This window comes from Acromyrmex echinatior, chromosome 2 (genome assembly GCF_024713525.1).
Source record: "Acromyrmex echinatior isolate Ae372 chromosome 2, ASM2471352v2, whole genome shotgun sequence".
NCBI classification, from domain to species: Eukaryota; Metazoa; Arthropoda; class Insecta; order Hymenoptera; family Formicidae; genus Acromyrmex; species Acromyrmex echinatior.
The window spans coordinates 9,671,904-9,686,102 of record NC_141853.1 but is presented as its reverse complement, the minus strand read 5'-3'; the positions used below and the strand labels follow the sequence as shown (position 1 = coordinate 9,686,102).

The 14,199-nt window shown below is 40.8% G+C and overlaps 2 protein-coding genes across 4 annotated transcripts in view; both read left to right on the top strand.

Annotated features, from left to right (window-relative positions):
• The first annotated feature begins 180 nt into the window (after positions 1–180).
• Bka (FCF1 rRNA-processing protein Bka) lies at positions 181–2,778 on the top strand. Of its 3 annotated transcripts, none has more exons than XM_011059414.2 (6): positions 181–518; positions 755–837; positions 924–995; positions 1,130–1,439; positions 1,550–1,626; positions 1,896–2,777. In XM_011059414.2, exons 1-6 carry the CDS (start codon positions 516–518, stop codon positions 1,939–1,941), a joined length of 591 nt encoding a protein of 196 aa, XP_011057716.1. In that variant the 5' UTR covers positions 181–515; the 3' UTR covers positions 1,942–2,777. The 3 variants fall into 3 exon arrangements, with proteins under 3 accessions (XP_011057716.1, XP_011057717.1, XP_011057715.1); XM_011059415.2 differs by having other exon boundaries at positions 183–518; positions 1,901–2,778; XM_011059413.2 differs by lacking the exon at positions 1,896–2,777 and having other exon boundaries at positions 188–518; positions 1,550–1,793.
• Positions 2,779–6,529: 3,751 nt separating this feature from the next.
• The window catches only part of ft (cadherin-related tumor suppressor fat), a 111,715-nt gene continuing 104,045 nt past the window's right edge, over positions 6,530–14,199 (top strand). The window contains exon 1 of the mRNA XM_087402544.1: positions 6,530–13,400. Within this exon, the coding sequence (XP_087258670.1) occupies positions 7,995–13,400 (5,406 nt within the window). The 5' untranslated portion in view covers positions 6,530–7,994. The remainder of the gene's footprint in view (positions 13,401–14,199) is intronic.

Genomic DNA, 14,199 nt, shown 5'->3' with positions numbered 1-14,199 from the left:
TGCATTATTATATAATATTATAGCATTTACTTAGTTTTTCTGCGATACTTTTCTCCTCCGATTTGGTAAATTTTCGTTCTGCTACTGAGCCATACAGTCCTGACACTGTTGGTATCTCTGTTATCTATATCTAGTAAATTTCTTACACAGTACTGAGACTACATGTCGACTATCTTTTCACTTACTATCAGTCGCTAGTTCTGATTGGTCACTGCTTTTCCGCTTTTTGTGGGTATTAATCATGAAACTTTATCCCTAGGATGAAAAGTGAAAATTTTTACCATTGAAATTAATGGAGAAATTTTTCACTTTTCACTTTCCATCCTAGGGATAAAGTTTCATGATTGATACTGAGAACTCCAGATTGCCCCAGACATACTAGTTACTAGAGGATCTATATTCTAACCTAATCCTAATCGTTGTCGTTTGCAACGTTGCATGTGCTTGATGCTTTTCATGCGAAATTCTTTGGAGTGAGTAATTGATCAGTTTAGAAAAAACGTCCATAAGGAATAATGGTAAGACCTTTTTTTAATTAACATTTATATATATATATATATATGTTTATTCAATTTTATATTTTTGGAGGTTAAATATTGATAAATCTTTAATATGATAAAAATATGATACGATTGTACTTTAATTTAAATGAATGTATCGTCATAATATAATGATAATATAATCATATTGTTAAATCATATTAAATCGTATTGTACTATTATTGTATTGTACACTCGTTGAAATTATATTACAGGGGAAAAATAAGAAAACGCGTAAAGTTGTAATGCAGAGATTTGCTCAAATGAAAAGGATGATTAGTCTGAGTGATTCACGAATGTAAGTTTAATGTCTCGTATGATCTTTGACAAATCATTGTTATTATTTTATAAATTGTGAAAAGAAAATGAATTTTTTTTTTATAGAAAGCCAGAAAAGCGATTGCCATCGAAGAAAACTCCGAAAGAGGATAAGACTAAAATAAAAATTACAGAAACGTAAGTAATGTTACTTATAAATGAACATTTTATATTATTTTTAATATAAATATTTTTGCATTTGATATTATGAAATTATTATTTATTATAAAACATTTTATACTTTGAAACGATGTAGTACTTTTTTCTTTCAGGCCACAGCAATCCTCTGCATTATTTTTTCAGTATAACACACAACTTGGACCACCATACCATATTTTAATTGACACAAACTTTATTAACTTTTCTATTAAAAATAAATTAGATATAATAGAGAACATGATGGAATGCCTCTATGCAAAATGTACACCATATATAACCGATTGTGTAATGGGTGAGTTAGAAAAGCTTGGACAAAAGTATAAATTGGCATTGAAAATTATTAAGGATCCACGATTCGAAAGATTAAAATGTATGCATAAGGGAACTTATGCAGATGATTGTCTTGTAAACAGAGTGACACAAGTAAGTATAGGCTACAGAATTTTATGATGTTAAAAAATTTTTTTGACAATATAAATTTACTTAATTGCGATTGGCATAAATAAAAAATGTGCGTTATATTGTTATTTCAGCATAAATGTTATATTGTTGCAACAAATGATAAAGATTTGAAAAGAAGAATTCGGAAGGTACCAGGTGTACCAATAATGTACGTATCTCAGCATAGATTTACAATAGAAAGAATGCCGGATGCTTATGGTGCACCCAAGAGATAAGAGTGAAATTTTAAGTGTTATTTTAAATTAATTTTTTTAATAATTATTTCTTGTACATGTACAAAGATATACATTTTATTAATAAAATTTGTACCATATATTGATATGTTATTTATTCAAATAAAAATTTAATTTTTTTTTTTTTTTTGAAAATTAACAGAAATATTGTTTTGTCATTAACGAAGTGATATTTTATTTATAGTACAGATTTTACTACCGACCTTACACGATATAGTGAAAAAAAGTGAAAATACAACAAACATCTTCTCTGTACTGGCTCTGCAGAATTTTATCAAATTCTATTATAAGTATTGATAAAATATTTCTATCAAATATGACTATTGTTATGATTATTTTTTTTATTTGACTTAGTTTTTAAATAATAGTCCAACAAATTTTTTGGTACAAAAATAGCAACTTTCTCTATATTAAAAGCAGTAACAAATTTGTATGTTGATCTAAGTAAATTATTTTCTTTGGAATAATTACTTTATCTACAAAATTTAGTAAAAAATTTAAGAAAATTAATATAATTTTAAAATAAAATAAATGTATATATATTTTTTAAATATACATTTATGTGGACGTGCCTATATATACACATATTTCAAAAATTTTTTAGGGGAAATTTTAATTTAATATTTATACTAATGCACGTATATGTACTTGCAAATACGTCCTGTAAAATATTACAATATATGAATTAAAATAAATTTATATTTGTAATGTTTATAAATTAATTTTTTGTAAACATGAATAATTATAACATTATAAAATTATTTATAAAAAAATTTTTTATTTGCTTATCTTTTACCAAATAATGTTCGTAAACGAGGCCACAAATGGGGACATTTTACGCGAGAAATGATGGTTGCGTATTTATGGCGAAGCATGCTCGCAAAATAAGTTGTTAGGACAATTTCTTACTCTCTCCCCGAGAAGATTGTTATGGAGAAAAGCAATCGTGCTCGATTACCAGCGATTTTCTACACTCACGTGGAAAATGATCGAATTTCTGCTCGGATCCAATGGAGTACACAATGCAGTTACAATGTATCAATCTCTTTGTGAAATCTTATAGCGAACTTTTCTTGCAAAAGATATAATTACTCAAATTTGAGCATTTTAGTTCTTGGCAAATATTATTGCGTATAAAAAAAAAGTTGTAATATATTTTATTATATGTAAATCATATATATAATCATATGTATGTCATATATATAAAATATATGATTCACGCATAATCAATTGTGTATAATAAAATATGTACATTTATTAATATGTACATATATGAATATAATATAAAAAAATTATTATGAGTAAATATCTTTGAAAAAAATATATGTAAAATATACATATGTGTGTTTTACTACATATATTTTTTTAAATATTACATATTGCATCATGATTTTTTTGAAAGTTATTACTCATAAAAATATTTACACGTATCGTGCATGCAACTTCATATTTTATTTATCATACTATTACGCGCGACCTTGTCAACGCAAAGATACGGGTATGGGGATTCGTAATTACTCTTATCAATCAAGATCGTATACCGTGATTTTCAAGATTCCAGAAGCTCGATATGTGCGAGGATTAATATAATTGATGATTTCGCACAAAGTGTCACGGCTTTTCTATATCCGGATAAATGTCGAGATTCGTTCCTCCTTCTACCTTCGGGTCGTGATCTTTCTAATATCGCGGAACAACAAATGGCGTACGCGCGCGTACGTTATCGCAGCAGAACGCAGGATATTAATCATGCGATTCAACGTTCTGTGTTGCATCCTTCGAGAGACAAGTCTACGAACCAAATTTCAATTTATTTCTCTCGGATAATAAACGCGCGCGGCGCGCGTGCGCAATCTCTGCTTAAAATTATCTTTTGCTTCAAAATATAATTATATTATTATTTATTACATTATTGTTAATTAATTTTAATTAAATTATTATATTTTACGCACAGAAATCTTTTGTAACTTAAATTAATAAATTTATTGAAATAATATGAAAATTTTATTTGACAAAATAATTGAAAATAAATATACACAGATTACTAAAAAAGTTTTATGTACTAAAAATTCAACTATTTCAAGATTATTCTTGAATATTCTACGCATTATATGAACATCATTTGTAAGCTTATAGATAAGTAATATAACATAGCATCATGTTCAAAACTGGCATATAAGATATCTTGAAGAGATGTTTTAAAAATAGGCAAGATTACAATAAAGTTTTCCTCGTTATCCGATTCTTAATAAATGATTTTTAATTGAAATTTTTGATATTTTTCATACGGCTTTATAAATTATTTAATATAAGAAATATTGCATGTCGCACATACCCCACACAAATTTCTCGACAAAACGCAAGGAACTTCAGAGATTTAACGCAACTCAGGAAAGGATGCACTTTATCTGGAAGTTCTATAAATCTAAAGATAGCGCCAAATGCATTGTTTAGCGCATTGTTTAGCGCACCTATTACCAATGAAATCTTTTCTAATTTTTACTGATATTTCAGATTGAGAAGAAGGCTCGTTCGTCATATGATATGGAACCTTGTCCCTCCCTGTTCTTCGCTTCTTCGAGAAAGTATTCGTACTCGTTCTTATCTAAGTCCATGTGAAAATCAGTCCAAACAGACTTGCTGCACATTTCATAGGATTTAATGAAAAGGAACAAAATGATAAAAAAAGGAACATGATAACAAAAAAAAGATATCGAATCTCTGTATCTTGTGCATGTAAATCACTTACATATTTTGTTATATTTCTCGAATAATAAAATAAATTCTTCAAATTTATTCGTTCAAACTTAAGATTTGGAAAGAATGGAAAAATCGAGATTTGATATTATTATTTCTTGACTTTTTATATTGACTTTTGATTTTTTTATATTGACTAAAAAATTTTTTATTTTGACTTTTTATATTGATTATATTGACTTTTTTAATCTTGATTTTTTTACATGCACTATTTATTCGAATTAAAATCACAAAAGAAAATAATATGCGAATATCGAAACGTAAATAAGAATTTGATTATCAATTTTGATCATTTACTTATTGTTTTTAATTTACCGATAACTTATCGTTTTTAACTTTGACAATGACTGACTCATTATTTCTAAATGTCATCACATATGGTTATTGATTGATTGCTTTATTGTTATTTTTCGATTCTTTATATGAAGAGTGGTCACCAATTAGTGACTTCTCTATGAAATTTAAAATCCTAAACTATAAATCGAACCACACCTTATATATTACAAAATCAACGTTTGGAATTCTGTAGCGAGATGCAGTTCTGAATGATATAATGAGTTGCTGTACAGAGTAGTACATCAGCTTCATTATCTTACTTTATAATTTCAGTTATAGTTTTTGTAGTTAAATTCCAACGTTATTCAAGTACTAACGGTGGCAACGGTTGGTACGTACTTGTATACAATATTGTACCCAGTAAACTAGATTAAAGGAAATCAATGATCCGGTGAATAAATTACGTAGATGTAATGTAAGAAAAAAAAAGGGAAAAGACAGTGGACAGACAGAGAGAGAGAGAGGGCGAGATAGAGAAAGCTAGAGAGAGAGAAAGAGAGAGAACTCGAGATGATGAATTAATTCGAAGAGGATCGAAGGAAAGAAAATCGAGCGGAACACTCGATCGCGGTAACGGATTATAAAAGTGACCATAGGCTCGCGGATATATTTACACATTCTACACACAAACCATGAGTCCGGATTCTGCGGATCACCCCCGCTCCCCCTTTCTAACATCCCGATGTTTCTCCGCGTGGCAGCCTGCATCCCTTAAATCGGGATGTCCCCTTACCCGCCCTTCTACGTATTTCCCCTCCTCCCCCACGCTCTCCATTATTCATCTCTCGTTCTCTATCCTCGTCGCCCTTTTTCTCGTCGGTCCTCGTATTACTCCCTCTTTCTTCCTCATTCATTTTTCTCTTTTTCCTCTTCCTCCTCTTACTCTTTCTCCCTTTCTTTCTCCGTTTTCTTTCTCTGGTCTATTCGACGTCCCTCTTGTTCTTGTTACGTCTTTCTCATTCCCATCAACGCGAAGCAACGTCCTCGTCGCACGAGGCTCCAGTGTGCAGCGGCCATCTTGCATACCTGAGCCTCCGCATTGCTCGTTCCTCGAGGGCAAAAGGGAGAATATCTCAGCGAGACCCGAGACGGCGGCGGGATGCGCGAGGCGAGTCGAAGGTGGAAGGATCGCGCGTGGAAGATGGCGAGGAGGGAAAGCTGGAGAGGTGAGTCGAGTAAGAGGGTGGGGGAGGAGAACGGGGCCCACGGTTGAAGCAGCGGGCCCCAGGAAAGAGCAAGTGGAAGGGAGAGAGAATGACAGGCTTCTACGTGATGGACGAAGAAGCCTGTATTCTGATATAGGCAGTGGTATGGCAAAATAGTAGGGGGGAGGAGGGAGGATGGGAGATGGGAAAGAGAACCGAGGTAAGAGCGAAGAAAATGAGCATTCGGAGAAAGAAAGAGTGACGAGGATGGGAAATCAAACGTTTCTTGACACGAAAGACAGGGAGGGAGAGAGAAATAGAAAAAGAGGGAGCGAGTTGTTAGAAAGAGCGAGTGGGACCATCGTGGAGCGAGGAAATGCGGTAGAACCACGGTGTGTTTCTCAGAGCGGACAGAGAAGGTGATATCGATAGGCCATGCCGGGGTGATCGGGGCAAAGGCATAGATAGAAAGAGAGAGAAAGAGACAGAACGGAGATATAGGGAACGGGAGAAGGATAATGAACTGGGAGAGAGGGGGAGAGAGAAGGCCCGATGGATCGGAGAGGGACGGCGTCAGCCAGCCCGAAGAATGCCTCTCCTGGCAGCGGCGAAGTTCTGGGACCGGCTCGGTTCAGTCGAGTCAGGTCAGCCCTCGGGAAGGCGACATTCTTTTTCACGGTGCTCACGTTCCGCGTTCTTTCAGGGCATTACGTCGCGTTTATTTCGCGGCCCCGTCGCGTGTTTCGTTACGTTATTCTTCCTTTATTTTCTTCCCTCTTAATCTTTTTTTCCATCAGCCCTAGTGCCGACTGCCTTCGCAGTTGCGCACAATTCATCTTCATCCCCCGATAACCAAGCTTACCCCGAGGCGCGCGCGCGCGCGCGCGCACGCGAACCCGTTGTGTTGCTCGTGAGATTGCTTTACGATCGGCGAACCCGAGTGAGCGCTACATCGCGATCGCGTGAACTTCCTGACAATTTCCGCGAAAGATAGCGCGAGTTCGGCGGCAAGTCGCACGAACTCGTAAGTGAATCGCAAATTCGTGAGAATCATCGTAAATCATATTCTTTTTATTTGTGCTCCGAATATTGGATCATGGTGTGTCCTCTGTGTAGTGTTTATGCGAGAGTCTATCGGGTTCAATTTAAGCTTTAGTGATAAATTCATGGATTCTGAGAGATTCGAGTGTTTGACGTAATAGCGAGATATAGAGATATAAAGATCGCCACGAAAAATTGTTGTCCATCATTTGTTGCCAATCATCTATTTTCAAGAGGAATTACACGTTTGAAAAATGCAATATGACAGAGCGAAGCACGTGACGTAGATGCGTGTGCCTGGAGCGCAAGAGCTGAAAAAGGAAGCAATTTCTTCGGAGGAGAATCCGTTCTTGGGAAGAAAGATATACATTTTCTCGATTCTATATTACGATTGCAAATTGCTAATCGAAAAATCAAAACGTTCCAGTCTCGCATTCGCGAAGCATTCGCGAGCATCCACAGACGCGCGTTTCGCGAGGCGCGGCTCTCGGCGGGTCACTGCCCCCTCTGCCGGGTGAAGTCTCCTCTCGTATACACTTGACTTTTAGCGGCGAAGGAAAGGAGAAGTAAAAAGGAGAGAACGAGAGGGATATATATATATATATAAAAGGAAAGAAAGTGTATGTGAGAGAGAGAGAGAGAGAAAGAGAAAGAAACGGATACAGAGAAGAAGAAGAAAGACGGAAAAGAAAGCACCCACCAGCTCCGAGTTTAAATCGGGACTCTGATCCAGGTGGGGAAAAAATGCGACGCATCGCCGGACAGAGGATGGCGGTTCACGTCGTCGCGCGCGATTAATCTCCGTCCTTGGAGGAATGTCGTGGTACGTGCAATGCACCGGTACGTAGACGCGGAAGACGACAGGATTATCGCCGGCCACAACCATGAAGAAGAAGAACGACAGGTAGTGCGTAATCGGAGCGCGCGATTTTACGCCTACGACGAGTCACCGTAAGCCGAGATTTGGCTAAGGCAGGTGGGCGTGTCGCGGTGAGACAGAAGAGATGATCATAAGGGGATCGATGATCCTGACCCTTCTCCTGGGATTACTGTTAGTGGTGAACCATAATGGCGGCCAGGTCGTCGGCCAGGACGCGACGGCGACGGCGGCGACGGCGACGGTGGCAGTGGCCGTATCTAATGACTACTTTACTTTGCGTAACCTACCTCAAAGGGTCACGCGGTTAGTGCCACGAAGGTCACCGATGTTACCGCAGGATAACACCGCGGCGATGGGTCTGGCGATGCAGAGTAGAGCAGTTGACACGCGGGTCCAACTCGAAATTAGGGAAGGCGAACCCAAGGGTACCATAGTCGGCACGATACCGGTGAAGCCTGATTTCACTTACAGGTTCAATGAGCCACCCCAGGAATTTGTACTCGATCCAGAGACTGGCAAGATAAGGACGGCCATGGTACTCGATCGCGAAGCTCTCAGCAGCGATCGGTTTGATTTAGTTGTGCTCTCGAGTCAACCGACCTATCCGATCGAAGTGCGAATTTTGGTTCTTGATATCAATGACAATAATCCAGAATTTCCAGAGCCTAGTATCGCGGTTAGCTTTTCGGAATCGGCTGTTGTCAGTACCAAGTTATTGTTAGACTCTGCAACTGATCGAGATACACCAGAGAATGGTGTGTTGGACGATTATTTTATTGTGGACGGCAATACGGATAACAAGTTCCGTCTGAAAGTTACTGGAAATCCAGGTGAAACGTCATACTTGCACCTCGAGACTACTGGCAAGTTGGACCGTGAGCAGGTGGAATTCTATTCGCTCAACATCTGCGCGCGCGACCGTGGCCGACCACCGCGACTGGGTTATCTGCTGGTGAACGTGACGGTGTTGGATGTAAATGATAATCCGCCCGTATTTTCGCAGAGCGACTACGTGGTAGCGTTGAACGAAAGTGCACCAGTCGGCACCAAGGTGTTGACGGTGCACGCCACCGATAAAGATTCGGAAGACAATTCTAAGCTGACGTATTATTTGCCAGACAATGAGCGCAAGTTCACAATCGATCCAGAAACTGGCATGATCACGACAGCCGAGCCGTTAAAATGTCCTCAGCAACGTTGCACGGTTGCACGTCCAGGCGGTGGTTGCCCTAAGAGTTGCGTCATCACAGTCTTCGCTCGCGATCACGGTGCGCCTAAGCAAGACGGTCGTACTTACGTGACGGTAAACCTATTGGACGCTAACGATCACGATCCTGTGATCAAATTTAGTTACTTTCCACAAAATGCGGGTTTTGCTACCGTCGACGAGAACACCGCCAAGGATTCGATCGTCGCGGCGGTAGCGGTGATCGATGATGACGAGGGTTTGAATGGCGAGACTAGCGTGGAGATACGTGCCGGTAATGAGTTGGGTCACTTTCGGCTCGAGGTTACAGAGAGTTTCGACATCGTGCGAGTCGACGGCCGATTGGACCGCGAGGAGATTCCCAAGTATAATCTCACAGTGGTTGCTACCGATAAGGGCACGCCGCCCAGATCTGCTACGGCCTATCTCGTAATACACGTGAATGACGTCAACGATCACGAGCCGGTGTTTCAACAAAGTGAGTACTCAGCGGTGTTATCGGAATTCGCACCAATCGGCAGTTTCGTCGCTAGCATCTCAGCTACAGACGCGGATTCTGGGCTAAATGCGCGAATTTATTACGAGTTCGGTTCGGGTAATGAGCAGAATTGGTTTGCCATTGATAGTGACACCGGTTTGATCACCACTGTGGCTACCTTGGACCGTGAGGTACAAGGTAGCATCGAGTTACACGTATCGGCACGAGATGGTGGTCCGAATACTAAATACGCGTCCACGCATCTCAAAATAACGATCCTTGACGAGAACGATGAGGTACCACGCTTTCCCGAAGACGTCATCGAAATCGCGTTGTCGGAGAACACAGCGCCCTATAGTCTAATAGCTACTCTCACAGCTGTTGATAATGATCAAGGTACGAATGGTAGCGTTGCGTACAGCTTTCATTCTAGTGTTTTGCGTGATTATTCCAAGACTTTTGCTCTGGATGCTCTGACCGGACAGTTGACAACCATGACCGCTCTGGACCGAGAAACCATAGCAGAGTACAGACTTCTAGTGATAGCAAAAGATCAAGGTACGCCCGTACAATCTTCGACTGCCACCGTAGTACTGACATTACAGGATGTCAACGATAATTCGCCAATCTTTTATCCTTGGAAATATCTAATGTCCATCTCCGAAGATATTTTAGTAGGTACGACGATAGGTAAAGTGACAGCGATTGACGCAGATGCTCGGGAGAATGCTCAGGTGAAATACACTCTAGAATCCGGCGGCGAGGGTCTCTTCGTGGTGGAAGAGAGAACCGGTGAGATTGTCCTGCAAGGTTCTCTACGGGCTGCACACAAGACTCTTTATGAGTTAATAATCTCAGCGAAGGATATCGACAATCAAGTGGCAACCAGGAATGCCATAGTAGAGATTATACGCGAGGAAGATCTGGAGCACCTCGAGTTTGATACTTACAACGGCTATGAATTTCGTGTTCTTGAAGATCATGGCGATTGCGATTACGTTATGTCTGGTAATCGGGAGATTGGCTCGGTACACGTTACGCAATACGGCAACACTGGTAAAGTGAACTATGCTATAGTATTTGGTGATCCTAAGGGTAACTTCAGAATTGATGAGAATACTGGCGTTATCAGGACCACTGGCTGTCTGGATCGCGAGCGTGTCGCTTATTACAGCCTACAACTTTCAGCGCGTACCAATCTCGCGTACGGCCAAACAATCGTTAACATTACAGTGCAGGATGTTAATGACAATCCTCCGAGATTTCCCAGGGGTGAATGGGGCGACGAGGTTCTACAGGAGAATGCAGCGGTGGGACAGGAAGTGTGCCTTGCCCGAGCCAGAGATCGCGACATCGGTACCAATTCCAGGATTGTTTATTCGTTGACGCATAATCCAGACGGACAGTTCAGAGTGGCCGAGAACTCTGGCATTATCTATCTGAATAAACCAATTCGTGCACCGCCTGGTACAACCCTCCAACTAGAGGTGACGGCGACCGATTCCGGCAGACAACCACTGTCCGCTCAGTACCAAGTTCGAGTTACGATCGAAGATGTCAACGATCACACACCAGTTTTCCGATTGAGCAGCTATGAGACTTCATTATCAGAATCTACACCAGTCAACGAACGTTTCTTTTCGCTAACAGCTCAAGACGCAGATCTCGGCAACAACGGAAGGATATTATACAGAATTACCGATGGCAATGCGGAGGGCCGCTTCGGCATCTTCCCGGATGGTCAGTTGTACGTGAAAAATGAGCTTGATCGCGAGGAACGAGACTATTACGCGCTCGAGGTTATTGCATCTGATCAGGGTAGCCCATCACGGAGTTCCGTAGTCCCGGTGGTGATACACGTGATTGATGAGAACGACAACGCGCCCGAGTTTACTAATAGTAGTTTCAGTTTTCATCTACGCGAGAACGAGCCGCCTGACACCTTCGTCGGCAAGCTGCTGGCTACTGATCGTGACGTTGGTCGTAACGCTGATCTCATATTTTTGCTCCCGCTCATTCAGAATGATTTCGTGGTCGATCCAAGGAATGGTTTCATCAGATCACAGCACGTATTCGATCGTGAACTCTTAGTAACCAACACTGGCAGCAACTATATCAATTTGGAAGCCACTGTTATAGACAATGGCATTAATCGTTTGCGTGATCGCGTCAAGGTCACCATCTATATCACCGATATTAACGACAATGTCCCACAGTTTCAACGTCTACCTTATCGGGTACAAGTGAGCGAAGGTGCCGCGATTGGTACGCAGTTGCTAAGAGTCTACACGACCGACGCGGACGAGGGCTTGAACGGAGATGTGTTCTATTCGTTAGAGGACGGCAATCAGTATGGCCATTTCGTGATAGATGAGGCCACTGGGCAGATCTCACTGATGAAGGAGCTTGATCGTGAAATGTCTGATACGTACGTGCTGACTGTTGTGGCACACGATGCTGGTTTGGAGACACGATTGTCATCTAGCGCGACTGTTCATATCGAAGTGCTCGATGAGAACGATAACGTGCCATTTTTCGTCGACAACAAGTCGAGGATTTCTGTGCTGGAAACTATGTCAATCAACACCGAGCTGTTGCGTTTCAAGGCCACCGACAACGATCTCGGACCCAACAGCGAATTGACATTCGCTATATCGGCTGGTAACAAGAGAGACACGTTCTATATTGATCCGCTGACCGGTATTTTGTATCTGAGAAAGCCACTTGATTACGAAGAGCAGATACGTTACACGCTTAACATCACATGCAGCGATGGAGGTCATCCACGGCTCAGTTCGGTCACTAGCCTAACCGTCGAGGTGATCGACACCAATGACAATCCGCCGGTGTTTCCGAACACGGCAATAGTACGTCAGATACGCGAGGGTATCCTCGTGCGAACACCGATTGTTACCATTACCGCTGAGGATCCAGATTCAGGCGATAACGGAGTGGTCAGCTATTCGATCCTTAGCCAGGAACCGCAGGATCAAATGCGACGTTTCGGTATCAATCCATCGAGTGGTGTGATCCATACGTTGCTTCCAATTGATCGCGAAGAAGTGGATACTTTCAATCTAGTGGTGGTCGCTACCGATCAAGCACAACCACCAAGCGCACGATTGTCTGCCGAGAAACAAGTGATTGTGTTCGTCGAGGATATCAATGACAACGCACCAATCTTTGTTAGCATGTCGGCAGTAGTGTTACCACCTCTGAGCGCTGGCAACTTCAACTATCATCAGATCGAGAATATTCAGATCATGCAATTGCTAGCTCGCGATCTTGACTCTAGCACCAACGGGCTGGTGACGTATGAATTACTCCGTTCTAGCGTCAACTATTCGAATATGTTCGAGGTTTATCGTAATACCGGTGAGCTCATTATGAAACTTCCGCAATCATTCTCAAAAAGTAATTTCGAACGAGCTTCCTTCAAATATCAAGTAGGCGTCCGAGCGACGGACGAGGCGGTCCAGGCGGAGCGTCGTTCGTCCGAGACTTACGTGACCTTGATCGTGCCGGGCGAGGACGGCGACGATCAGCCGATTTGGGAGCATCAGGGTCAGATTGAAGGTAACGTTTATGAGAACGAGCCGATCGGCACGAGTATCTTGCGCGTGAGCGCGTGTAGTCGTCAATCCAATATTGAGCTCGAGTATTACGTGACGAACGTGACCGCCGGCGACGGGCCCCAAGTTGATCGGCTATTCGACATCGACACGAAGACCGGTGTGCTGTCCACCGCGGCCCAACTTGATCGTGAGACCGGCGTCCAGTGGTACGAGGTGGAGCTATACGCCATCGGCATCGGCGGTACCAAGCCCAGTACGACGTCCACCAAAGTAAGTCCGTACCGCTTGGCTTTTTGATTGATCGTCCCGGTGATATTAATGATGCTTCCTTCGTCGGCTCCTGAAAGATATTCGGTGCTTTTTGTGTGCCGTGCCACTTCCTTGTCCCGAGCGCTCGCCCCGCGTAATGTAATTTCTCGATTGCCGGATAAGTCCTCTTCTCGCGAGGCGAGTGAGTGAACGGGTGAGTCAGGATTGTCGTTTGCGGTACGAGATTTCGCGGGGATATTATAATTGCTGAACTGACGATAACGATATTGCGCGAGATGGATGTGACAATATGATTGGCGCTAAAATTATTGAGATACTTGTTTTATTTCATAGATAATTTTTGTACATTTATTTTCATTCTAAGCTGTGCAGGTGACGATATGAATAATTAAAATATACACACACATGTATACATACATATGTGTTGATAGCAATATATGTCTCTTTTTTTGTGCATATAATTGTATATTGCACTCGAATTTTCGAGAAATAGAAGAAATAAAATTTATTGCAGTTATATTGTGTATTGTATAATTACATGTGTATATGTAATTATTTTTATTTCTGCTTCTTTGAAAGATTCGCATTTAATATACAAGAGAATAAAATATTAATAAATTAATTTTCACTTTTAATGAGATTGCAATATATGTATATTCGGATATACACAAGCTCTCTGAGATTCAGTTTTTCTATTTCAGTACTTTCGTTATCGTTTTAATTAAATGTACAGTAAGCTGATTTGTGAAATACAGACAATAATTTTACGCTTGATGATTAATTATTCAGAAGATATTAA

Excerpts from the sequence above, each read along its gene's own strand:
- Bka (XM_011059413.2), top strand. Across the intron at positions 996-1,129 it reads AAAATAAAAATTACAGAAAC|GCCACAGCAATCCTCTGCAT; the intron begins GTAAGTAATGTT and ends TTTTTCTTTCAG. Across the intron at positions 1,440-1,549 it reads TTGTAAACAGAGTGACACAA|CATAAATGTTATATTGTTGC; the intron begins GTAAGTATAGGC and ends TTGTTATTTCAG.